This window comes from Anarrhichthys ocellatus, unplaced genomic scaffold (genome assembly GCF_004355925.1).
Source record: "Anarrhichthys ocellatus isolate YVR2014 unplaced genomic scaffold, GSC_Weel_1.0 scaffold4, whole genome shotgun sequence".
Classification (NCBI taxonomy): Eukaryota; Metazoa; Chordata; class Actinopteri; order Perciformes; family Anarhichadidae; genus Anarrhichthys; species Anarrhichthys ocellatus.
The window spans coordinates 8,061,308-8,087,459 of record NW_022280034.1 but is presented as its reverse complement, the minus strand read 5'-3'; the positions used below and the strand labels follow the sequence as shown (position 1 = coordinate 8,087,459).

Genomic DNA, 26,152 nt, shown 5'->3' with positions numbered 1-26,152 from the left:
TGGCTTGCATACCGTGTGCTGTATAAACCTTGATCACGGCACAGTTGAGAATAAAGTCAACATGTAAGCGCTGAATGCATAATCAACTGTGCATGAATGTGTATACAATCCACTGGTTTAAAAAGCTGATTTCCATGGCTCATCTCTCCAACGAGGCCAATCAGGTTCGAGTTGCTCTCAGCAGTCCCCAACCATCAATAGAATGAAATTCCAAATAAAGCTCAAACAGTAATTAACAATGAAACGTCCTTTTATTTCACAGGAGTCAACACGCCACCTCACAATAGCATGTAAAGCTTAAATGAGAACGACAAAGGGGGAGGCTCAAAATCCTCACATCAGTAGGCCTACTAAACACCACAATACAATATGCACAAAGGGCGTGGGAATCAGTCCCACATTCACTTGTTTAGTTGTAATACATACAAATACATATTTTACATAAATGTTTAATATAAACAAATACCTGTCGTACAAATTGCACTTGCCGATGGCTGTGAGGTAAAAACACATTGTGAGCACGACATGGCTGCAGTACAGTCACTCCGAATAAAATGCCTCACTCATGTCCGCTGCATTTAAATAACAATCAGTGTATTACAGTGCGTCCGAGCAGTCATTTTAAGAATAAATGATGAGCCATCGAGAACCCGGGGACAATTTAAAGGTACCCACTGCCCCTTAATAGATTATCTGCGTCAATAAACACTGAACTCCTGATCCAATAAAATAAGAAATAAACAAAAACACGAGGATTATTAAACAGTGCGCTCTTTGTAAGGAGTGTCAATTCACTGAATAACGTTTTATGGTCAGTGCAGCACCGATTATGTTTCATTAGATCCACTTAAATGAAAAATGAGGGTTGATATTATTTAAAAAATTGGATCATCTCTTAGACACTGAACTGGTGAGATTTGCGCATCTTGAAAAGAGCATTAACCCTGCTCCCTTTTCTTTTAAAATATGGCTTTTAAATACAATGCATGTATTTTCGCCTGACCTTTGACTTCTATGATATCGAACAGACCCCCTTCGTTTAATAAGGTGCGGCTCTTGTCCAAAAAGAAACCCATGTTCAAGGAGTAAACGCCCGCTGTAGCCTACTCCTCCTTCCCCAGGCTGTAGTAATCCACCTCAACAAAAGTATATATTTGTGTTCCTTCACAGCTGTGATTCAGAGTGCGACAGCTTTACAGCCCCGACCGGGCTGCTGTCACTGTTGTCCAAGACGGCGCAAGCCGACCACAGCCCCAATGTGCCGGGCTCCAGGGCGGAGACGAACCCACCGGAGTACCGGGACAGGTCGCACGAGCTGATGTGCAGCCTGCGGTCGGCTTGCCTCGGGCAGCACAGCAGCCTCTTGAAAGCCTTCCTGAAGTCCGGGCTCCGGCAGTAAATAATGGGGTTGAACGCTGAGTTCACGTACCCCAGCCAGTTTAAGAACACGAAAAGGTCCTTGTCCACCATCTCGGCGCAAATCACGCGCACCACGTTGACGATAAAGAAGGGCAGCCAGCACAGAGTGAACGTCCCCATGATGATCCCCAGCGTTTTGAGCGCCTTCTGCTCCCTGAGCGCCAGGATCTTAGACGGCCTCTTCTTGAACTTAGAGGTCAGTCCGGTTAAGTTGTTGTGAAACCTGCCCTCGCACTTGTCGATCTTCCTCAGCTGCTTTTTCGCCTCTCTGTACACGCGGGCGTAAACAAATATCATAACCAGCAGAGGAATGTAAAAAGATATGATGGATGAGGAGATGGCATAAGCCCTGTTGGTGACGAAGTCGCAACATTCAGGGTCGTTGTAGCAGTCTGTGTCCACACTGTCCCGGGACCAGTGCATCAGGATGGGGAGAAAGGAGACCAGTGCAGAGATGGCCCAAACTACGCACACCACCGTTTTGGCCCGAGCTTTGGTTATCAAGCTTTGGTAGCGGAAAGGGGAGGTGATGGCCACGTACCTGTCTATGGCGATAACGCACAGGGTCTCGATGCTGGCGGTTACGCAAAGAACGTCCACGGAGGTCCAGAACTCGCAGAAAAAGCTGCCGTACAGCCACGAGCCACGCACCTCGAGCGCCGCGCCAAACGGCACCACCAGCAGCCCCATAATGAGGTCCGCGCTCGCCAGGGACACGATGAACACGTTGGTGAGCGTCTGCAGCCTCTGCGTTTTGGCGATGGCAACGATGACCAGGATATTGCCGAACACAATGGACACGACGATCAAACCCATCAACACGCTCATCCCCGCCATCCACTGCTCGGACACGGCCGTAGCGGAGTCCGGTGCGTCCGACGACTCTGCGCCGGAGCCATTCTGGAAATTCACCGGCGAGGACGCGCCACCGTCCCCCATGACGGGCTGCTGCGCTGTGTGCGGGACCAGGTCGAGTTCATCAAGGCAGTCTTTCTAGTGTGTCGCGGACGCACGGGCCACGGCTCTACTCCTGTCGCGCGCCAAACTCCATCTGGAGTTCCTCTCTCGCCCTCAGTTTGCGCGAGCTGCAGCACCGGCCGGCACATCAGAGCGGGCGGTGACATCACTGCTCCTCAGGACCAATCAACGCAGCTCAGCGGACAAAATTGTCCCAACAATGAAGTTGAGGAATCACAAATTATTCATCAGTCCCACTTTATCACATCTTTTGAAACTAATGCGCATGAATGAATAAATAAACACTTTAATTTTGTAAGAGGAGGACATTTTTAGCAAGCAGCTTTGTAACCACAGCTTATACCCCAAACTGCCCTGTGACTGTTATCTTTCTAAAAATCCGCCTTGGGAACACGAGGAGGCAGATATGGAGATCCAAAAACCACCATGATATTATTCAGGGATTTTGCTGTTTTTTTCTTGCCATCACAAAAAAAATTTGTTTTTCCACTTGTCCATTTTATATTTTTATCACAAAGAATACATTCCAAAGCTATGAGGGCAGGCCCAACCACAGATCTGCTCTCGGATTCACAGCATTACAAGAAACATCTTGTCATTAGACAATTATAAAACAGGGTTTGTCCAACAGCCAAACTATTCAAGTATATCCAGGTTAGTTCCGGGTCATTAAAATCCAGATAAACGCTTATTTAGATGAAAGTTAAGTACAGTAGCCGAGGCTGAGGAACAGACATGGCCTTATGCACAAACAAAAACAATGCAACACGAGACGGGAAGAAGACCAGGAAAGAGTGGAACCTAAAAGTCTCACTGAAGCAAAACTGTGAAAGAAGGTCTTGAGAAGTCATGTGTCTGAGTCTACAGCTGAAAGACGAGACTTTCAAAGAATGAACACAAGGAAAGACATCTTTGATCCGTGTTTGAGCTGGCCTCTTGACACACAGACTGCAGACACGAATGAACCTCTTTGTTCTTGTTGTCGTGTTTGTTTTGAGTGTGTGTGTGTGTGTGTGTGAGTTGATTAGCATGCCTGTCAATAATGACCCAGCCCCAGACACGAATGACCCAACGTTACAAGCTTATCTGAGATTGTTAACATCAGCTGCTTGGGTCTATACCTCAGGCACTCAGAGCCACCTACATGTTTGGAGCAGGCATTTCTTACTAAGATATGAGGAGGCTGAAATAATAAGGCCTCGTCAACCGGCATCTATAGGGGTTTCTGAGAAATGCAGATTTTCAAATACTTGTCCAGGAAGGTCATCTTAGACCTGTTTCAACAACTAATTGCTTTTTTATAATTAACACTTGAAAAAACACAGCAACACTCACGCTCAGCAACCCAAAAGAGAGCAATAGTGTTATGTAACAGCAAGAATATTCAATATCGTGAATGTACATAAGCTTAAATGATTCAATATAAGTCATTAATAAGACCAACTTTTGGGTTGCTTTGATTGAATAGACTGTAAGGTTACGTCATCTAAAGAGGAATAGAAAAGAAAAGAGTGAGTATTTCTCGGTCACAATTTATTCCAGATAGTGTGGAAAATACAATTTACAAACTTCATTTTCTGGTCAGGGAGTTTCCTTGGAAGGATTTAGTCTCGTGACCTCAACATTTCTACTCCCCTGCTCAAGTTTAATAGTCTCAAACCATGATTGATGCTTCCATTCACCTTCATTGTACTGCATTGGTGGCAGAAATCCAGACGAATACAACCGAAGCTATATCTCCATGCATGTGCAGATGAACTGACACTTTAGGGTGATGGATTTAAAGCAGAACTACTGTTTTTTTTAAATAAAAAACATTCCCTTCAACTCCTTGAAGGTTTTTTACTTGCTGGTGTATTAATGTCTCTTATAGGTATACATTTATGACGTGTATCTCCATATTTCCATATTTTTGTGCACCTGCTCCCTCACTTTCCCAAAAATAAGCTGAGCGAAGTGCCCTCGACACACTGAGCTGCTGCAGCTCCCTCCCACACATCGTCATACAAGCTTTGTATGCTGGAATAAAGGGAAGTAGAGCAGGTTCGACTTGACTTAGCGGCTTGGCCCTTTAGTGTCAACACCGGTGTCGAGTCAAAGGTCAAAGTTGATTATATCATCTGAAGCGATGCCTTCTTGTTTACAGATTGAGCTTCTGAGCAGAGGTGAGAATGGAGGCGAGAAGCAGAGGCAGAGAAACTGGGATGTGTTTAGGTGCACATTTTCAGCAGCTCGTTTCTTCATAAAAACTCATACAAGCTGGAAATGTAATATTTTATCTCTTTCACAGATATGATCTTAATGGAGCCCACTCAGCCAGAATGAAGAGCCAATCCATTTTCCTGTAATTAAAAGTGTGCGAAAACTGTGGTTTTAACTTTTAAACAAACTCCTCAGCCAACAAAACCCCAAGTCGCAATTAAATCAGTCAACTTATTTTTCTACATTTATACTTAATTTTCCATTTTTAACAAAGCAGAACATTCCTTGGCACATGGACTAATAACAAATTGGCAAATGATGATACTTCTAAGTCACAATTAATTGCAGAGAGGTCAGAAACAATTTCCCAGTGTCCGCTTCATGCATCATATGAGTGTCATAAGAGGAAGCGTTTAAAAGCCTTTGTTGTGCTGTTGAAAGGAGCTGTGTGCGGATAGAGACTCTTATCTGATTTCTCAGAAACCTCATGGCTTACTTGAAGGATTTGCTTCCTTTAAAATGAATGTTAGTCGGTTATATCACCATGTAGGCCGTCACCGGCAGCAAAAAGAGGAGGTGGCAGCCCTGACCTGTGAAAGGCTTCAGCATTGTATCCTTGTAAATCCCGATGTTGTTTCTGGTGTGGCAGCGAAGAACATGGAGCAGAAACACATGCCGGGTTAATGATGCTGTCAGATCGACAGCACGTGAAGCAGATGAGGGGGGGATGGACGGACACCAAAAATAAAAGTGCAGGGTGGTTAAAGAATTGTTTTGGGGTAAAAAAGGCATCAAACGGTCACTTTTCATGACATACATGTTATTCTAAGCTGACTGACAAATGTATATCAGTCTGCTTTTCTTCACTAGACACGCATGTAAAGCTATTGTGTGTGACTTCATGACTTCTGTCCTCGGAGGTGAGCTCACACATAACCTAATTCATGAAGGAACTAGCTTATTAGGGAAGCTTCTAATACCGTCTCACATAGCAGGGCTGCAGTCTCGTACGTTGGAAATTTGTAATATGAGAAGAATTTATGTGGAATTGCAGCATTTGTCTTTGATGGAAACCTAAACTGCACACACACACACACCAGACTAGATGAAAATGTTTTATTCGTTAATTTTGTTGCATCTTAAAGTGCCGCATTGGGACAGAAGAAGAAATCAAGTGAGAAAATGAAGGAACCCCATCGGCAGCCACTCAAAGTCTTTGCTGTTAATTCAAAAAACGCCAGAGGACTAACAAAGCTCAAAATATGTTGCAGTTCATTTGACATAAATAACTTGTGGGAATTAAACATCTCACCCATTACAGAGACATATTGTTATTGCTTCCGTACAGTAACGGCCCTTTTAGCAAAGCACTTGGGCCGCGTGATCCAACCAAATCAAAACAGCCTGACAGGCACAATTATGTTGTGAGACACGATGACAGTGATGATAACCAAAAACGCTCTCAGACCCGATTCTGGCAACAGCTCATAACTTTGAAAAACAATAAGGGAATACAACAAGTTATCATATTACTGTATGCTACACAAAGAAGTACCCAGCGTATTACGGTAACACATTATTAGAGCATCTCTTCTGTTATCGTCCCTTTGTGGAGTAGAGATGAAGCGTATGAATGCTTGTTAAGAGAGATTTTAATAAGACTTTTTAAAATATAATATCCCTGTAAGTGCACAGCAATCGCTCGGTGTCATCAGTTCACAAAGTGGTTACCTCCTCTTATAAAAAAGACAGGCACTTTATTCATTACTTGGATAACGGCAATATTGTGTGGTCTAAATCAAAAGAGCTCCTTGTTTCGTGAATAATCATAATCAAAAGTATAATCAGTCAGAGAGGAAACAGAGACACAGAACAAAGCTTTAAGCTATGAGCGTGAACTTTGTGAACAACTTAAGACTGCTCGGTGTGTGTGGCGACACGTGTGTGTAGACACATTTATAAAAGCTGGATACGTGCACCTGAAGGCACCATCCAAGCTGACTGACTGTAAACGAAAGCAACCACACATGTACGAGGAAATATTTTATTATTTAAAAAAAGTACAAAGTGAAGATTTAATACTTTTCTAATATAGTTTCTAATATATTAAAGCTAATAAAAATCGGCAGTCTCTGCATAGATAACGTCTCGTCAACTTCTCAAGACGCGAGTCTCATTTCTGTCCTTTTATTCCTCTTTATAACTCAATATTAGCATTCAAAAGCTATGCTTACGCCAGCAAAAGCAGAATAAAACGTCTTTCTCCGAGTCTGAATCAGATAACAGCTCCTTTAAAAAAAAAATCGTACAATGTAATATACTCATGGGACGAAAAGAAAAAGCTCTCTTAATTAATGTTTGTGAGCATAAATCATTTAATAATGAATTATTGGAGGTTGTGGGGGAAACATTTTGTTCACAATACCTTAATGTAAACTGTTAAGTCTTTGAAATACACATCCATCTGGTGGTTCAGGTGAAAACATGAAAATTATAAAGAGGTTTCAGTATTTGAAAGTATTTCTAATTCCCCACATTATTAAATGATAATCTGTTTATTTTTCTCGCCCCCTCTGACACCATCATCAACACCCGTCAGTGATCACTTTAATTAGTTTCTTATTGAATCCACATAATGTATTTTATTTTCTGCATACATTCAGTGCATTGTTTCACAAGTAAGACGGTACTTTTTAAATTAAACATTACTAAAGTGGACAGTTTTCTTACAGGTAGTCAGTACAGCCTGTCCTTGTAGGATTCTTTTGCATGAATATACCATCATATAGATATTCACTTTTAGGCTGCAGTGTTTGCTGTAAAGCCTTTATTACATGCCTGAGGATGCAACTATTTGCATTCCTATCAATAACTGTCCCTCACAGTAAAGGGCATTACAGCACTGATGCATTATGTTTCGTAGAAGAGACTTCTGAGTAGTTTGAAATGAAATACACCTAAAAATCAGATATGTATGATTTGCAGCATTTTTGTTAAAAGTGACAGTTGGATACAATCTGTGTTTTCTTCTCCCAGAATTATGAACAAAACAGGAGCTGGGGTTAGCTGAGCTGAAGAGTAATAATGCCGTTTGAACACCACAGAAAGTGTTGATTCTGGGACTATTGTGACAAAGACAGACAAGAGGTTTTAGAAGGCATGAGCCATCGCCACAGTGATTTCTTCCTCTCCACGATTGCCACTTATTTGAAGCGGCTGGGTGAAGGAGGCTGCTTTCATCATACAAGCGTTACCTGTTTCCATACAGTAGTACAACCATACACCCAAAGTGAGGCTTGGATTGCCGTTGAAATCCTTTATAACAGCTGGAATTTTGGTTGAGATGGAGAAGGGCTTCGACAGATCCACAATGTCCCCAGTAACCACACGACTTTCTAGCAGCCATTCGTTACCTGTGAAAAACAGGAAGCAGAATTTTGTAGTCTGTCAAAGTGACAAAATCAACATTCTGATACAATCTGGCTAAAGAAGAAACAGATAAAGTCACAGAAGAGATGCCAACATGCTAATATTAAGCAGGTATAATGTCTACATGCTCAACACCGTAGCAGCATGCTACCTTTTGCTAATTGGCACTAAGCAAACATAAACCGAAAGGACAAACTCAAGTGTTGACCAGATGTTTGGGCTGGAATAAATGTTTAAGAGATCACCAGTCATTAGGAGCATGAATATCGATACAAAATCGAATGGCAATCCCTCCAATGGTTGTTGAGATTTATCAGTCTGCACCAACGTGGTTGACCGACCGACATTGCCACTAAACAAGATCAATCTTCAGCTTTGACCCAGATCAGTCCCAATGTGCCATGTCCTGAAAGGACGGATGTGTCTTTATGAAAATGTCTGTCTGGAATCTAACTTTATGGTCGAGCATGGCAAGGTGTACTAGATTGTCTGAGCACTGTTAAATGGAGTCCTCTACAATATTCCCCTCTCATAACATGACTGAATCAGACGGATTGAGGCTGAGGACATGAATTTACTGAAACACGGGGGATATTTTTAGAAACAAATACACATCGAACGAGACGTGACCCCATGAATGATAAATGAAAGTCGAAAAGGAAAGGCTAGAACTTTTGACTGTGAGAAAATATTATGCCAGAGAGACCGTCAAAATCCATGCCAGCAGTGATTAATGATGCTGATGCCTAACATGAGGTCCCAGGGCAGCCATTTCTAAAAGCTACAAAAAAAAACAATTTAAATCCGCCGTGCACTTCCAACTTTATCCATTAAAATTCCTGCCTCTGCTCTGATCTGATCAGCATAAGTCTAGACCGGGTATAATCGGACAGCGGAGGATCACGTAACATAGCCTGGTAGCTAATTATGTGAACCAAGGCATGTCGTCTTATCGAAATGTTCTAAAAATAGCCTGCTGATATCGCCGACTGCACGCTGCACCGCTCACAATGATGGAAACACTTTTGTTCTAAACCGAATGCATGGACCATCACCCGTTACTAACATGATATCTCAAATCCCTTCACACTCGGTGCTAGGGTCAGAATACTGTCGACTACAAATTGAAAACATTGAAAAACACATTTTGAATAGTATTATATATTGTCTGTGCCGTGTGAAACCGCTCTAGTGCTTTGAAAGAGTCCCAGACTGATCTAAATATTCCTCCATCCCTCAGCTGAGAACTGTAAATCCCAGGTGAGGGATCTACTTGTTGTGCAGTGAAAGTAACACAAAGGTTAAGAATCGTTCACTTCCATTACGTTTTTGACAGAATCATGGTTCACAGACCAAAATAAAGCAGAGAAGGAGAAGTTAAGAGGCTCACATCCAGAACAGGGTCATCACAAATGTAGAGAACAAGTTTGAGTTGCAACTCTGACTCTACCCTGATTTCTTTATGCGGATATGAAGTCAAATGTATGATGAATCTGAATGAAACGTTTACATTGCATGGCATTAGTAACAATGACTGAACTCCGTCTCACCCTCAGCTGAGAGGGCCCAGCAGCTGGGGGCCTCTTCCGTGAGCTTGGTTCCTTCTGGAAGCGACAGGGTGAGTGACATGACAAGAGTCTGACCTGCCGACACTGCCACTGCTGGCATTTCTCTCCTGGCAGCTGATTTAGGCAGCGTGGGGGCTTTGGTAGGACCAGAAGGCTTTGAAGGCACTGAATCTGTGCAGTCCGTAGAAATGGGGAACTGGACAGGAGAGAGTTTTGGATGTTTTGGATTAAAGAGGAGCAAGGAGAAAGCGATCAACACTTGCAATGCCATTCTTTAGTCACCTCATATCCAAACGATTCTAGCTTTTGGGATAGATTAACTACATGCAGGTGGACAGACACATGCTTTATTATGGTTGGAAGTGAGCTTCTCTTACACACATACACACACAGGTCTCACCAGTGAAACAGTCTTGGAGGACAGGTCCAGAACTTTGACTTGGTGGTTGTTGGTATCGGCCACGTAGAGAAGCTTGCCGCCGTCGCCAACACAGATTCCTCCGGGTTCATTGAAGCAGGATTTGTTAAATTCAGGGCCCAGAGTATCTCCAACCTTTCCGGTCCCTGCTAGTGTGCTACACTGCTTCACCTTTGGATCCACCACCTTGATCTGAACATAATCACCCAGGCACATAGATACAATCAAACAAAAGTCATGTGGGGTTTGTTTTCGATCAAAAGACACACACACTCTTTGTGTATCCACTCAACAACCTTAAGGACCCCATTATGATGGCAGAGGCATCAAATGTGAGCATGCTACATCTTTGAACTTTAGCCTTGCAACGTGCAACAGTTACCTTGTGGTTGTAGGAGTCGGCCACATAGAGCAGGCTTTGTTCAGGAGCCCAGGCAACACCGAGAGGATGCTGCAGCTTAGAATCCACCCCTTTCCCGTCGACATCCCCGAAAGCAAAAAGGTTCTGGTTCAAAGAAGAGATCAAAAGTAGATATGAAAACATACAAATGCCCAAACTGCAACTTGTGACCCCTATGTCTAAGCTCAACGTGGGTCAAAGAACAAAGTATCCAATCTAACTCAATGAATTGCCTCTAACTGGATTTAAAACAGGCTTTTTAACCATCAAGATAAAGGACTTTCTTTTTTTTAAATCCAAGCTGAAGCCTTTCCCATGCTGTAAATGATCAGTGAAGAACACTTGAAATAAAAACATGAAAGCAAAAATTGGCTCTGTTGATTTAAAAGTTTCTGAATAATTCATATGAGCAGCAAGACAAGAATTAATATATCACATTTGTAAAAAAAACAGCAGAAAGATTAATCGCATTAGTTACTATGGTAAAAATAGTTAGATGAGTCATTCTTGAGTTGTTTTAATGAAAAGTACAACATAAATATTCAATGTCATTAAAAAATGACAAAGGGGAACATTTTTTCATGCATTTTCTGAAAGTGAGAAAAAGGTTAATTAAGTGAAAACAGTTCTTAGTGCTTCAGATTATTCCAGGCCAACATGACCCAAACAGATACATTACTATTACAGCCTGCTGACAACCAATCTGTGAGAAATTGGGAGGGATTCAAAAAAATGTGTGGAAAGGGCAATTGGCCACTTTACGCATCCGGCCCGCTTTGGCGTTGCGGCTGGTAATCCCATTGCAAGATGGTCTCTAGTTTTCTAGAAAGAGACATTGCTGGTGAGTTTATCAAATTCATTATTTTGGCACTTTGAGCACTGCAAGTCGAGTACCATCTAGTCCCATTATATTTGAGAGAAGACATCTAGGTTGGATAAATAGCACTACGGTAGAGGAAAACTATATATTTTTGATTTTGGGGTGAACTGTCCCTTTAAATATTATTAAATAATAAATTCTCCTTTACAAAAAACACTAAAATGGTCAGAAATTATCCTAACAAGGTCAAAGATAATTTATGGACCTTAAATAATCAAAAGGGAAAGAGGAAGGAAACATAATTAAAGCCACTTGGGATTCACTTAGTGCTTTGCTCTCTCAGGCTGGTTTGTGCATAAGTAGTTGTCATAAACGACCCATAATAATGTAACCAAATAAACCAAAAGGTATCCAAAAGAAGAAAAAAAGAAATAATGTTCAAAAATCCATTCATCCAGTTACAAATTCATCCACCATCCAGTCATCCATCCATCAACTGTTGCACACCCACCAGTGGATCTCTCTCTCCTCCGACCAGCAACTTGACGGCTCCGTCCTTCAGTGCCAGCGTGCGGATGGTGCTGCTTTCGCTGTCGGCCACATACAGGCAGCCCCAGGGCTCCTCTGGGGCTGAAGCCAGGCCCGAAGGCTGTGCAAAGCCGGCCTTGTGGGGGTACGAGTTGTTTCGGTTCTCCTCGTGGCCGCTGCCTGCCCATCGCACGCACGTTCCTGCCTTGGACTCGCTATGTTGTAAAATAGAAGAAAAATGACACTTCAACGCATTGCTGGGTAGAGTTCATTTGACCGCTCAACATTTTCATTTGCTTTCAATTCTTTTTATACTTCAAGAAGAGTTATGAGTGGCTTAGAAGGGTGGCTGCTGCCAAGTGGCCATGGTGGTGATGCACCAGTCTCTCACCTTCCTTTGGGCAGTTTCCCATCTGCTAGGAACAAAGCCCAGATCTGGTGGGTCCCTGCCATGGCTATCCACAGCACGTTACCTTCAGCACCGCCTACACACACAAATGAAACGCGCACACACAAACACACTCTTTTGAGCTGAGAACCGGGGAACTTGTGTCTCTGCTTTTGGCTGTCTGCCAGTCACCCACAATATCACCCAGAGGTGGTGCTAATATTCATCCTACAAGGTGAAAAGTCTTTTACTTTGCAGCTATGCAGGTTTAAGTGACGGCCGCCTGTCTGACAAAGACCATATGCTGCCTCGGATGCGCTCAGCAGAGACAATACTGTCACTGTGATAAACACACAACCTTTACAGAGAGTTGCATTTTTAATGCCGCGCAGAGCTCCGACCTTCTTGATCACATCTGGCGGACTGTCAGGAACATCTGACGGCTCCGGCTCCCGACTCACAGCAACAATGTCACTGTTGTTACTTTTCAGTTCAAAAGGTGTAGGGTCCTCTTGATTCGGTCAATTGAATTATTCATGCACATGGCGGATAAATCATGAATATGCAATGAGTGTTTGGATGTACTCCCAGAGGACAATGTTCGTGGAGTTAAAGGTCTGATATCGCATCTTCAGATCATGTGGTGATGTGCAAACCAGCAGGTTGTGTCATCCATCAAGCTGTGCAGAAAATGTGACTGTCACTGATTACCTCTTGCTTACAGGCTGTGTGCAATAATAGAATATTTGCACTAATGGCCCTAAAATTTGAATGGAATTAATACTTTAAATTCACATGAGCGTGATTAATATTTCTTTAGATTTTTCAATACTATTATTTTATGTATTTATAAAATGGGAAAAATTAAGCAATTCTGCGTTGTTAATTGTTAATAAAGTCATTTGTCACATTTTAAAACAGCATTTTTCAACAAATAAATATCTTGCTAATGAGGGCCTGTAGTATGATCCTAAAGAGACAAATGTAAAGAAATTCATAAAACTTTTGGAATGATAATAATAACAACAAAAAATAAGTCTAAGGCTATGCATATTAGACGAACAAAATGATTCCGCCAACACAACACACAGTACCAACTGAAAGGCGTGTTCATAATTTGGTAGGGGCATCTCTGTGTCTCGCAACACTTGTCTGCTGTCTGATCTTGAATCTGCAATGCGAACAGACAATAAGGCCTGATGGCAACACACTCATACTCAGAGACAGAAGGTCTGAGAGATTCAGACGAGTTAAAAAAGCTTTCTGCTCTGATGAAAAAAGCGCACCGTGTGACACATATTATAAACTCTGAATGCCCAAGGCAACAATAATAACAGAAAAGCATCTCGAGGGACTGAGCTTTGATTTTAAAGTGGAGGTTTAGATTACTTTGAGAGAATATAAAAGACCTTGTCAGGTATTTTACAGTTTGTGACTTGCATAGTTTCGACTCAGTATTGATTTTTGTCCTCAAAATGATTCAGTAGAACTTAGTATCCCCAACGAATGACATGCTATAGATTCAACATTCTCTTCCAATAAGTTAATTATCCTGTGATCCCTAAACGTTAAGTATGATTTCTTCAACTGATTGCAAGTTTTTGGCGCACTCTAATTATCCACTAAATATGCTAAGTTGCAAACAATTCCTGTAAAGATGTGATCACACCTTTCACGTTTCAAGTTCCGGTCTGACTGCAGCACAACACTCACCGGCGGTGCCAAGAGTCACATCCCAAGGAGAGCTGATGGGCTGCTGAGGTCCCATTGAGCCCCCCTCTTTGTCTGTGCCCTGAGCTCCTACTCCAGCTAGAGTGCTGACTCGTCCCTCCAACAGGTCGATCTGAAGCACAGACAAGACGGGCATGAACGTATGGATAAACATCAGGTGAAATCAGATTGAATTTAAAGACAAAGTTAGGGACTCTACCTTACGGATCAGGTGGTTTTCTGTGTCGGCCACGTATACAGCTTCCCCTTTAATGGCCACACCTTGAGGGGCGTTAAAGGAAGCTTCGGACAAGTCACCATCTTGTCTTCCACTTTTTGGCCCTTGGACAGAAGTGATAATGCCTCCAATGCCTCACTTGTAGTTCATATCGAGTCCAGAAGTTAAATCTTTTTTTGTATTCATTATGCACAAAAGCTTCTGCCAAGTTTTAATTCTTCCTCACATATTCCAGTTTAAAAAAAAGCACTCTTTCAGTAAACCCAAGAGTTGGATTACGGTATTTTTAATGTTCCCGGCCTAAACTTTTGGTCGAAAAAATAATATAATATGACGGATGATTTTATGATTATTAAATCGAAGGATACGTACAAGGCCAGCCCATTTACTGGAGCACTAACGGCCTGTCACTTCTGTTAGTGGCTTAATTATTTAAATTTATGAATGAGGCATTTTTAATTTAATGTGCTTCCTTCATGGAACACATTTCCTCAGGAAGATGTGAGACACAAGAAAAACTATTTTTCTGTCCAAATAAATGCCATCTTTTTCATACTGTTCTAGGGATGAGTGGGATCAACCTACAAAAATAATACAAATCCTGCATTTCTTCCCCTCATTTCGTCCACAGGTCAGTGCCAGCTCCTAGCGTGTACTAGTCCCTGCTTTTGCCAACCTCTCTGTTGGTCGGTGGACAAAACGGTGCACCATGTAGCTGCTCTGAGGGTTGTTCAGGCAGGCGAGTAATCTAGAACCATCTATAACGCCTACATGTTGTTTTATTGTACAGATTCTAGTCATCACAAACCTTATTACAAAACCAATACCTTATTTTTGATCCACAACTCACTTAAGTTAGCACATATAACAGAAAAATGTATATCTTTTCTTTCAATGGGCACATTTTAGTATTTTACAAATTAAATATCCACTCCACCAACTCAGAAATGATGTCTTGAGGTCCCACCAAACACACCTATGCAATTTTAACCATATATGTTTTATAATTCTTACCTCCTATGACACGTAACAGCTGGCCAGCTGAGGAAACCACCAGAATTCGGTGATGTCCGGTGTCTGCTATGGCCAGTCTTTTCTTGCCGCTGTCCACGGCCACCTTCCCAGGGAAAGACAGGACACTGGGTGGCAGGGAGTCTCGGTACAGCTTGATCCCCACTGCGTGTGTCTTCAGAAGACCCTGCTCCCCGTAGTGACGGAGGGCGCTGGCAGTAAAAAGCATGAGCCTGTCACGGTGGCCTTCGCCCACCAGGGAGAAGAGCAGGTTGCCACGTGGGCCCAGTAAGACCAGCGTGGGCCAGCAGGACACCTCCAGTTCATGCCAGAGGTGCGCCTCGCTGTCGTTCACCACCGGATGGCAGATGTCATAGCGGAGCACGGCGCTGCGAACGTTGTCCAGGACCTTTGACGGGTCAGAGACGAGCATAGACAGATGAGTGAAGAGCTGTGAATCTGTTGCTGAATGTAAGAGCATTCATTAATGAACTATAGTTATAATAAAGTATTTCCCATCCAATTTCCAAGCACTCAAGGGGACATATTCAAAGTGCTTGTTTACCTGACCAAAAAGTCCTATGTACACTATCGTGTATGAAAGAAAGCATCAGCGAAATAAAAGAGAAGAGAGATTGACAGGATCACGAGGATTTTCTGGAGATCCAAGCATGTTTTCTGGTCTTAAACCAATAACAATAATGCTTTTAGATGTGATAATTCTGATAGATATCGTCTGATATCTCATGCTGGTAAAACATTACAGATTGATGCTTTGATTTTGCCTGGCGAAAGAGTGCTCTATGTTGTCTCCCATCATACTCAAAATGACACATAAATGAGTAAATGCCGCACAAGCAGACCAGCCAACTCAAAACAATAAATGCTGATAAACAATGAAAATCACTTACCTTTTCATTGGGGAATTTAGCTGAGTGCACACCAACAACAACCAATCCATCTGAGAGGGAGATTAAACAGAGTCAAAAACAACACAGTACAGTCAGTGGTTTGACGCGCTCACAATCAAAACTGTCCATTTCCAAATGTATAGGACATATCACTAAGCTTCATTCCCTCAAAAAAAAAGCACAAAGCCTGTCAATTAGTGTGTTTGTCACAAAGACACAAACCTCCAACGCACAGATGTGTGTAATTAAGAGAATTGGGGAGAGGGAGGGAAACGGATGTGATTCTAAACTTTGTTATTAAGTCAGTGACCCTCCAGTATTATATATAATGTAGGTCTCAGCGAGATTCCTAGAAATGTTTCGGCGCCTCAAGGCTGTAAATGTTTATCTCGATGAGTTCAGTCATCAAAGACTAGTAACTCTATCTGTATTGAACGGAGAATGACAGGGATTGGTTGGCGTGTGTGGCTTATGACAAGGATGAATGTTATGCAACTGAACGGCTTTGTGAGGCTCTTATGAACACACTTTTTTTGGTAGAAAAATGTGTACAGAGGTGGTCTTACAAAACAGATGTCCCGATAAGTTTCTTAATTAGTGTGGGACTCTCTATTGAAACACTTTTGTACTCATGTCATCCTGAGGCACAGTCTCAAATGCAGTACATGCTCATATGCACTGTGGTCCTCAAATGGGCAAATAAAATGCATAATTCAGTTGTGAAAAACTATTTGAAATAAGTTCATCCTCATAATTAACAGGCATACAATATATTCACGGTAAGTGGGTTTGTTTGTTGTCACACAAAACAGTTTTTTAAATTGTAATTCAGATTTCACTTCCAATGACAATGAGGCAGAGAGAACTTCTCCATCCTCCTTAAATGGACTCAATTGGACATTTCTTCTACATTTAACTCACATCATCGAGCCGCCCTCGACAGACGTAAACGCAAACAATTCCAAACCTTCAAACTCACACCCTCTGCAGTGGATTTCATCACCCATGGCCCCCGCCAAGCAGTATAGCAGCAGCACAGATTGCAGTGATGATGAGTGGGAGGGGTGGGGGGGGGGGGGGGGGGGGGGGGGGGGGGGGGGACTGTGGGAGTGACTGGACAGGGTGGCTCCCACACCTCACTGACCAGAGCAGCAAACAGAATGTACTCATAGCAGTGCCAAAGATAAGGCGAGGCCGATAATGTGAGGTGGCACTGCAGTGTGTGCGTGTGTGTGTGTGTGTGCGTGCTCCGGGTCCCGCCTGGCTCACAACTGAATTTCAAGCTGCACGGCTTCGTCAGATGATCCCTCGAAGGGCCAGAAGGATGACAAGAGTCAGTCGGATGTGGTTATGCTGTACATGGAGTGGCTATAAAAATAGCCACACAGCTAACTGCAATTATGGGACCTGTCCACTGCAGCGTGGAAATATGTTTGGTTACTTTCTCTTCACATCTGAGATAAGGGTCCTCATGCACTCGGGCAAGAAGAGGAGAGAAGTCGAGCTGATGCACGACAGCTTCTCCGCCCCAGTGACACATGTTCCCGTGATGCTGTACGACGCATGATAGAACTCGTACTTTTCGCCGCCAACTGACGCTGATTTAAGTGACATTTGTTTTTGTCACCAGATTTTGTGTGGTTCCTTTTGGAGCCACAAAAGGCGTCATACCTTTAGAAACACACCGATGAGACACACTGTTGCACTGATCACCATGAACATGGATACTGTAGTCTATTTTGAGTCAATCCCACACACACACACACACACACACACACACACACACACACACACACACACAGTCTTTGTGTCGAAAATATTCACTGGAGCACCAGATGTCTATTAATCCGTGGCTGAAAATAGTCCCTGATTCTGCTTAATTTTAATAGTGGGAGGACGATAAGTAGTCTACTTGGGGTGCATTGTCCTATATTCCCACATCATAAAAGGTTAATTTCTATGTAAAATGTAATATTTTTTACAGTAAATAAGCTCTACAAAAGTGTGAGACATGGCATTGTTACCATACACCTCCACCCCTTTAGGATCAAGACACCCATGTGTACTGCTGCTTTAAAGTCCATACCTTTGGCAGAGTGCTTCTTCTCTAGATGGTGCAGGTCAGGCAGGATGTGCATGCAGTTGATGCAGCAGTAAGTAAAGAAGTCCAGCAGCACCACTTTACCAGACAGCTCCTTGTTCAAAGACAGAGGCCCCTCCGTGTTCAGCCATTCCAAGCCTGGAGCAAACCACAGAGTGGAAAATGATGCGGTCGTCTCATTAATCATTTTTTAAGTCACAGCACAGGCAAATGCTTCACACTGCTTATCACTGTACTGGTATATCTGTCTGCTCTGATTGCATTTATGTCATATGGAATACAAGTTGATGGATCAAAGCATGGACTTGGAAGTGCTCGAAGCGTCAGAGGTGTTGTGTAGCTATTAAGCGCCCAAAAAAATGAATTTCTGTAGATCTAGATTGTGTCTGATAAGTTTTTTTTTTACACTTACCTTGCATGCACTCTCGATTGTCTGATAACGTTTGTCACACTCCACTCACAAGCTTGGATTAATGCATTTACTTTTGTATTTTAAAACACCAAAATCCAGCCTGACGTACCTGGAAATCATACTCTACCCTCCACATTAACTTTTTAAGCCTTTTGGAAAGTCATTGTTTTACTTGTGCTGCTGCTTAACTTTACAATGTCTCAATAGAAAGAACATTTCTTAATCACAGTAGCACTTGCCCTGGTTAAACAAAGGGTTAAAAAAGGGTTACTCCTCTTTTTTTTCCAGCTTTAAGAATGATGCAAGCACAGATCAAGTAGGAATAAGAATAATTGGTTCTGATTTCAAAGTCTCAACACATCTCATCTCACAAATCCTTTCTTATTTGTGTGGTCTAAAACTTGGCTGGTATTCATTTAAAGTAAAGTAAAGAAATTATGGCATCAAGGAAAATGTAGATAATAGTTACAAATGGCAAATGTCTCTTTGACCATGCAAAAGGAAAGATATTGGATACATTCACGCACAATACTATTATGAATGGGTCAAGTACACAGTCACAAAAAGAAAACGTTATGAAGTGTTTTGACCACTTGTCGAATTAATCCCCCAAAAAAGACTTTCAATACACTTTCTCTTATCCAGGTAAGCAACACCTTTTTGCTGTCGTGCCCCCTTGTCAAACCTCAAAACTATAAATCCCAAATTGGCAAAATATAGAGACAAACATTTAAAACTTGTGTTTGTTTTGCAGTTTAAAAATGAGCTATGAACTGTTAAGATCCCGTACAGCCATGTTAATTCTCCCGTTTGATGTTCTGCTGTAGATCCCCATCTACTGGTGTGGTGTGACATTGCCAACACACCGCAAACCTCAACAGAGGAACTAACTGCAGGGTTGACACCAGAAGTATTTGATGTGTTTCTAATCCTGGCAGCAGCATGAAGGTTATACAGTGAAGCATGTTCAATAAAGCCCAGAGGAGGACAAATACAAAAGCAGAGAAAAGGAAAGGAAACATAACGCATTGCTATATGTAGATTTGAGGTTTCCTGATGATGCCATACTTATTGTTATAAAACAGAAACTCGAATGAAGGCATCCATTAGACACATTGACTGCTACAAGCTCTTGCACAGCTGATATATTTGCAAAAAAACGCACCACAGGAAGCATTGCACTTAAAACAAAAAGTTGAACCTACAAAGCAGCTGTTATTATGATTCGGAATTAGTTTGTGTTGCTGTTCTCTGGCTGACTGTGTCACCAGTCAATGCCTTTGTGAACAGTCAGCTGTTTTGGGAGTAGATGTGAGAGTAAACTCTGACCAAACAGTTTTCAAACCGTATGAAGAAGTCGGGTCCTGTAATGGCATGTCCGCAAACTCAAGTCAAACTGTAGAGCAACTATGACAACTAGAGCTGTAACGTGGTCTAACCTGTCTGGAAATCGGGTATCTTCAGATCCTCTCTTTCGTCTAGTTTGTTCAAATACTCTTTGACAAGATCTTCTTTCTCTTGTTCAGTCGTGGCGTCATCTAGGGCGCAATCCAGCTCACTTTGGATAGGAAATAAGGTAGAGAGGCTGCACTGGGACGCCATGTTTCAAGCGACAACAACCAGCCTCTGCTAGGTAAACTCACACCGAAGATTCTTACCGTTGGTTTCGTCAAAACAGTAAAAATAAAAGAATATTGTTATTCAGAAGGCTTTTTATCTGAATTGTAATTTACATTTAACTGAATGACTTTTCATTGAAAATACATTTTACTCGTTTTTTTTTTTAAAAGACCAAATGCTTTGTTTTGTGAAATATGTCGAATGTGCTGTTCTGTGTCTCCAGTTGTTTCTACTACATTCATTGTTGTCCTGTGGCGGTAAGCCCTAACTTGTTATAGCGGACCACACCGCATGTAGCTACAGCTACACACGCTCAATATCGTAATTACTAATCATGGGGAAACTATTTTTTTGCAACGGAAAGTATCCCCGCAGTTGTACGTAATCTACAGTAGCCGTTCATGTACTGTGACGTTTATTAATTTCGGCAACCGCGCGATGTTAGCAAACACTTACTTTTGGTAACGTTACCGCTTTCTTTTGCTCCAAATGTCACAGAAGGACGACTCTGAAAATGACATTTGGGAATATAAACCTCTCGAGAAGAAAAAGAAGAGACACGAACCACCCGCTGTGACTAAAAGAAGATGTACTGTGAGAAAAACCTCCAAGAGAGACGCTTCTGTCCCGGTCAAGTCACCTGATATTCCCTCAAAGTCATCATCTACTAGTGATACAGTGCAACCAGACAATGCTGCTGAGGGACCTTCCTCTGGAGACTTTTGCCCCATGTGTCAGATGCCCTTTTCCATTTTGGTGGTACAGACTCAAAGATGGCATGTTGCTGAATGTCTTGACACCTCCAGGGACTCGTGCAAAGGTACAGACATCCATACTTCTTCATATATACTTTATGTAAACACACAAGCCCTCATTTGCACACCTGTCATCCTGTATTCAGGTGGACATATGGTGTCACTGTCAATCAAGGAAATTATAAATATTTGCAGAGTTGGTCGTGTGAGGCTTAAAACATTGACAGTGTAGCTCAAAATTCATTCAACTTTGTTTGAATGACCGTGAATGGTGGACTTTGGCTGATGTGAGGCATCCATATTTGTTTGCCTTTCAGGTATTATCAAAAATAATGAAATTGAGTACTCAGTCATGATTACAACCTGGATGTTGAGAACATTATTTACAAGCCAGAAACTGGTCATTGGAGTAATGACATGAACATGGCATCAGATTCTCCCTTATTGGTAAATGCGCATATCTTTCATGCACACAACATCCAACAAGCCCGATTAAATAACATCTTTACCATGTAATCTGAACCTCAAAGTCTTCGAATGTCTGTATTTTGAATGTAGACTGTGCTTTTGAATAATTATCTTTTTGTACAATGCTGATGAGCCTAATTTCTACATGTTTTATCTGTTTGCACAGAATGTCCAAATGGCCTTCAGTGCTTCTCCGCCATTCCAACCCATTATAAGAAATTCAACCACACCCTCCTGGCCCATAGTCGAGCAAACAGTGACACAGCCCTCCGCAGTCTGTCCCAGCAGGCAGAAACACTCAGTTGTGCCCCAGGACTGATAAACAGTGAGGTGGATGGCTCTATTTTAGAGACTTCACAGGGAAGTGCTCTCAGTCTTTCTGCCTTATCCAATCGTAGCATCTCCCCTCCCCGTAATCACATTGGAACGCCTCCATCTAAACTTACAAATGGACTTCTGCTACTGCGCTCACCTGGCCCAGAGGATTTTAAGAAAAAGAAAGGCTGGTCGCCCTCCACTAAAGGCCAAACGTCTATCAGTTCTTCCCAAGAAAGTAGAACAGAGCTTTCATCCACTCCTGTCAAGGCAGAGAGTGGAAGACAAGCTTGTGAAGGTTCCCCCAAAAGTGAATCTGTGAACGATGATGCAATATCCTACTCTCCTCTTTCTGAATTCCCTGCGGAGACTGAAGTCAGTAATAGTGAATGTCACAAAGCACTTTTTAAGAAAGATGCATTTGAAAATGTGGCTGAAAACTCGATGGTGCTGTTAAGTGACGGTTTCTCGAGTGACGATGAGATCCTCACTGACTTTATAGATAATTTGGAAACTAATAATGTGCAGGTGAAGGAGCCGGCGTCCTCAAACACCCAGCTGCATTCAGTTACCACTAATCAGCCAGCTGCCGCCACAGTTGCTGAAAACCGAGTTGGTGAAGAAGAAGCTCGCGGTGAATCTACCAGTGCCATCGGTCCACGTAAACGCAGCATTCAGTCTCCTCAAAGTATTGTGTTAGAGCGCCTGAGAGAAACTCTTTTAAGCTCAGATAGCCTGCCTTTAAAGAACTCGAATGACGGCAGTATTCCAGGGCCTTCATCACAAGCCTCCATTGTCCAGAGATCTCAAACAACCATGTCGCCACAGAAGGTTCAGATCAAGACTGGTCAGGCCGCCTGTCTGAAGCAGACGGACATTGGGGTGTTTTTTGGCCTCAAACCCCTCAAGGAGAAGGAGAAAGTGTCTGAGAGTGGACCAAATGAACTCAGCACTGTTCCAGTACAGAGGAGAGAGAGGCAAAGAAAAAGTGGGGCTGACACAACCGCTGATTCCTCACAGGGCGCAGTGACTGGAGATAATAGAGATGCAGGGAAAGGTAGGACCAGAGGATGGAGAGGATGGAGAGGAGGAGGAGGAGGAGGAGGAGGAGGAGGAAGATGGAACAGAGGGAGCACCGCTGGAGAAGTGGAGTCATCACGTTGTCCTTTCTACAAGAAGATTCCAGGTCAGCGAGGGACTATACCTCATTTATCGCTGCATACATTTTAATTATTTTGTGTTTTGTTATCTAAAATTATGCTAAATTGTATTTTTCTCAGGCACAAAGTTTGTCATAGATGCCTTTCACTATGGAGAGGTCCAGGGCATCACTGCCTACTTCCTAACACATTTCCACTCGGACCACTACGGAGGTTTGACCACAAAGTCCACATTTCCCATCTACTGTAACAGAGTAAGTCAGGCATTGGTTGTCTTATGACTTCTAGTTGAGCTGTGCATCAAATAGCCATAAAGTCAATTACTTTACTATATTATTTTTACTTTATTACTTTCTCTAGACTGTGGCAGTTTTTATATGAAACAGTTATGATTCCATTTAAGTCCACCGCTGAAACGGCATCACACACAAACTCAATATTTTTATACTTCATACAGAGAAAGTCTGTTTTGTGTCGTTAATAAATGGCAGGTCTCTCCTCCAGAAGCCTTTTTGTCCTCGAATACTTTGGAAGAAATTCATTCACAAAGCTTCTTTTTGTTTTTTTTAAATGCATTCCATTAAAAAGCTTCCTCGATGCTCTCTTCCATAGAGTAAATGCCTGATCCATTTCTTATCTCACTGCACTGCATGGACTCAGTAATGGAAAACGAGCTTGCAGTTTTGAATACCAATCAGCCAGTGACTCTGACCATATTGGAGTTGATTGAAATTTAAAGACTTTTTGTGTTTTTTGTTTTTATACACCGTTTTAGATAAAAACACTTTACATCCAGGACATTCAGTTTTTTCTGGGTCCGTTTGTCTTTCCGTTTATAACTTTATAACTTTTATTTGTTGTCACTGTGCAAATCCAGTTGTGGTGCATCAATTAAGCAACAGACTGAATGAATTGAGGTGTGTAGCAAAACAAGTAAAGATTTTTAATTCAGACTTTAAACTTCTGTCTCGTTCAAACTAGAAATGTAATTTGTTTACAGTATGATACTTATGGCATTGCTGTTGTTTTAGTTATCTTACTGGGGTATTTAGGAATGTACCTCTGAAACTAATGAATACCCCAATAGATGGTATCCAGAATAAAAGGTATCGGTGAAAGAAGCTGGATGTCAATTCTCCCGTCAAATGGGTCATGATTGATCAGTGTGTGCTATCTTGGGATTTTGTTTATTTGGGAGGTCACATAAATTCAACTTGGACGCTAGGTGGGTCATAGCCCAGAAAAATCCAATTTAGCATTCAGGTTTTTCTAGCTTTTGTGGCCGTTGTCGAGTCACGTTGACTGACGGCTGCCTCGCCTGCTCAGATTACAGGGAACCTGGTGAAGAGCAAACTGCGGGTGGCTGAGCAGTATGTCCACATCCTCCCCATGAACACCCGGGTCACCGTCAAGGGAATCGCCGTCATCCTGCTGGAAGCCAACCAGTGAGTGATCAACCTGACGCCACCATCGGCCACTGACACCGATCCCAAAGTCAGACAGCTCTAAACCAACTGCCTACATAGTTTCACTGAGGAATACTGATATTCGTTATTTAGGGAAACCGATTTTTTTCTGAAAGTTTACAGCATTTTTTTTTAATTCTAACCTAATTATACCAACTGATGTGAGCCAGTCACTACTAGTATACCTGCGTTACTGACCACACTTTCCTTGACAGTCAAAGCTTCTTGGAAGATGCTTATGCTAGTTCATCACACAGTTTGTATCTCCTTTAATTTTCTGTCAGTTGTCCAGGAGCTGCCATGCTGCTCTTCTTCCTGCCCGATGGACAGACAGTCCTCCACACCGGAGACTTCAGAGCCGATCCCTCAATGGAGACCTACCCTGAATTACTCGGATGCAGGGTGCAGACGCTCTACTTGGACACCACGTTAGTCCCCGTCTGTCGACATTGAATAAGCCAGTGGGGCCACTGAATGGTTTCATTGTGCTGCTCTGTATATGTGACCATTCTGGTTTTGTTGTATGGATCAATATTACCTAAAACACGCACACGTTGTTCTCAGTTCATGGCCTTGATCCTCTCAAGCAAGGAACTCCGTAAAAGTGATGCAGAAGCCGGAATATGCGATTTTTGAATGTAAGCTCTTGTATTTGTTTAGCTACTGCAGCCCTGAGTACACCTTCCCCAGACAGCAAGAGGCCATCAACTTTGCGGTCAACACAGCCTTTGAGCGGGTGACGCTCAACCCACGAACACTTGTGGTGTGTGGATCCTACTCCGTGGGAAAAGAGAAGGTCTTTCTGGGTGAGTGTTTAGTCGAAATTGTACTCGGAATTGTGAGGGAAATTCTGAAAGCATGTTGTTTTTATCTTTTGTTGCTGCTTGTATCTCCTAAAATGTTATCATTATGTTTTTAAGGAATTTGAAAGATGCCTCATCTAACGACATATTTGGCGTTCTTAAACGTTTTCATAAATCAAGGAGTATGTAATCTTTATAGTTAATTTATCCATCCTTCCTTCCATGTTCCTTACTAAATACCAAAGCCGTTCATTCATCTAGCTCCCTGAGACGTAAGAACTAGGAAAGCACCCAGGAGGAATAAACTAAAAGGAAAACACACACACACACACGTCCTGACAGAGGCCCTGGGGCCCATTATTCAACATCAGTCTGCTGATTTGACAGGTTAATGATGAATGAAATGTTTTCTCATGACTTATAATATTACTGAAAATGACATGGTAATTTATTCATTTAATTCTAGTGATATTTCTGCGACGTGTCAGAAAGTATGTCCTTACCACCAGCACAAACTGTTGGATACAAACTAAATGTGTTCCTAAACCTAATAGTAATACAAGTGTTTTTTTCTTGCTTTGGAGAAAGTAAACTTTATCCTGAAATATAATGTACACATTGTTGGTGCGGCGCTCTTAACTGCACGTACACACGAAGTCTTACAATGAAAAGGCTGAATAGCCCACATTCCTTGTTTTTACGCGGACCTTGTTCTGCTTCATTCGTAGCTCTGGCAGAGGTCCTGGGCTCTAAAGTGTGTCTCTCTCGAGACAAACACAACACCATGTGCTGTCTGGAGTCGGAGCAAGTCAGGCAATGTATCACCACCGACTGGAAGGCAGCCCAGGTCCATGTGCTGCCCATGATGCAGCTCTCCTTCAAAGTAGGTGCAGCAGTCTCATTGTTAAGAAACAAAGTACACCAGTGATTAGAGTAAAACCACGAGCAGACGTATGTCGTCAGACCATGTCCCCCAGGGCGTTTCTATATTTATTCACTGCATATAAGTTCATGTATTTGGGTTTGACGGTT

The 26,152-nt window shown here is 42.4% G+C and overlaps 3 protein-coding genes across 3 annotated transcripts; 1 reads left to right on the top strand and 2 right to left on the bottom strand.

Annotated features, from left to right (window-relative positions):
• Positions 1–232: 232 nt before the first annotated feature.
• On the bottom strand, positions 233–2,735 carry adrb1 (adrenoceptor beta 1). The gene has a single exon (XM_031843554.1). The coding sequence runs from the start codon at positions 2,356–2,358 to the stop codon at positions 1,165–1,167; it is 1,194 nt and encodes a 397-aa protein (XP_031699414.1). The 5' UTR covers positions 2,359–2,735; the 3' UTR covers positions 233–1,164.
• Positions 2,736–6,950: 4,215 nt separating this feature from the next.
• On the bottom strand, positions 6,951–20,148 carry nhlrc2 (NHL repeat containing 2). Its single transcript, XM_031843553.1, has 12 exons — positions 19,973–20,148; positions 18,107–18,259; positions 16,021–16,070; positions 15,113–15,518; positions 14,081–14,202; positions 13,864–13,993; positions 12,154–12,247; positions 11,746–11,977; positions 10,397–10,519; positions 9,997–10,206; positions 9,579–9,792; positions 6,951–8,012 (listed from the first exon to the last, which is right to left on the bottom strand). Exons 1-12 carry the CDS (start codon positions 20,133–20,135, stop codon positions 7,750–7,752), a joined length of 2,160 nt encoding a protein of 719 aa, XP_031699413.1. The 5' UTR covers positions 20,136–20,148; the 3' UTR covers positions 6,951–7,749.
• Positions 20,149–20,397: 249 nt separating this feature from the next.
• Positions 20,398–26,118, top strand: dclre1a (DNA cross-link repair 1A (PSO2 homolog, S. cerevisiae)). Its single transcript, XM_031843551.1, has 7 exons — positions 20,398–20,973; positions 21,543–22,877; positions 22,972–23,105; positions 24,178–24,296; positions 24,602–24,745; positions 24,978–25,123; positions 25,849–26,118. The coding sequence occupies exons 1-7, from the start codon at positions 20,643–20,645 to the stop codon at positions 26,046–26,048; spliced, it is 2,409 nt and encodes an 802-aa protein (XP_031699411.1). The 5' UTR covers positions 20,398–20,642; the 3' UTR covers positions 26,049–26,118.
• Positions 26,119–26,152: the final 34 nt, after the last annotated feature.

Excerpts from the sequence above, each read along its gene's own strand:
- adrb1 (XM_031843554.1), bottom strand. The coding sequence starts at position 2,358 with ATGGGGGACGGTGGCGCGTCCTCGCCGGTGAATTTCCAGAATGGCTCC.
- nhlrc2 (XM_031843553.1), bottom strand. The coding sequence starts at position 20,135 with ATGGCGTCCCAGTGCAGCCTCTCTACCTTATTTCCTATCCAAAGTGAG. Across the intron at positions 11,978-12,153 it reads GGGAAACTGCCCAAAGGAAG|CGAGTCCAAGGCAGGAACGT; the intron begins GTGAGAGACTGG and ends TTTACAACATAG. Across the intron at positions 10,520-11,745 it reads GAGGAGAGAGAGATCCACTG|AACCTTTTTGCTTTCGGGGA; the intron begins GTGGGTGTGCAA and ends TCTTTGAACCAG.
- dclre1a (XM_031843551.1), top strand. The coding sequence starts at position 20,643 with ATGTCACAGAAGGACGACTCTGAAAATGACATTTGGGAATATAAACCT. Across the intron at positions 20,974-21,542 it reads CTCCAGGGACTCGTGCAAAG|AATGTCCAAATGGCCTTCAG; the intron begins GTACAGACATCC and ends CTGTTTGCACAG. Across the intron at positions 24,297-24,601 it reads ATCCTGCTGGAAGCCAACCA|TTGTCCAGGAGCTGCCATGC; the intron begins GTGAGTGATCAA and ends ATTTTCTGTCAG.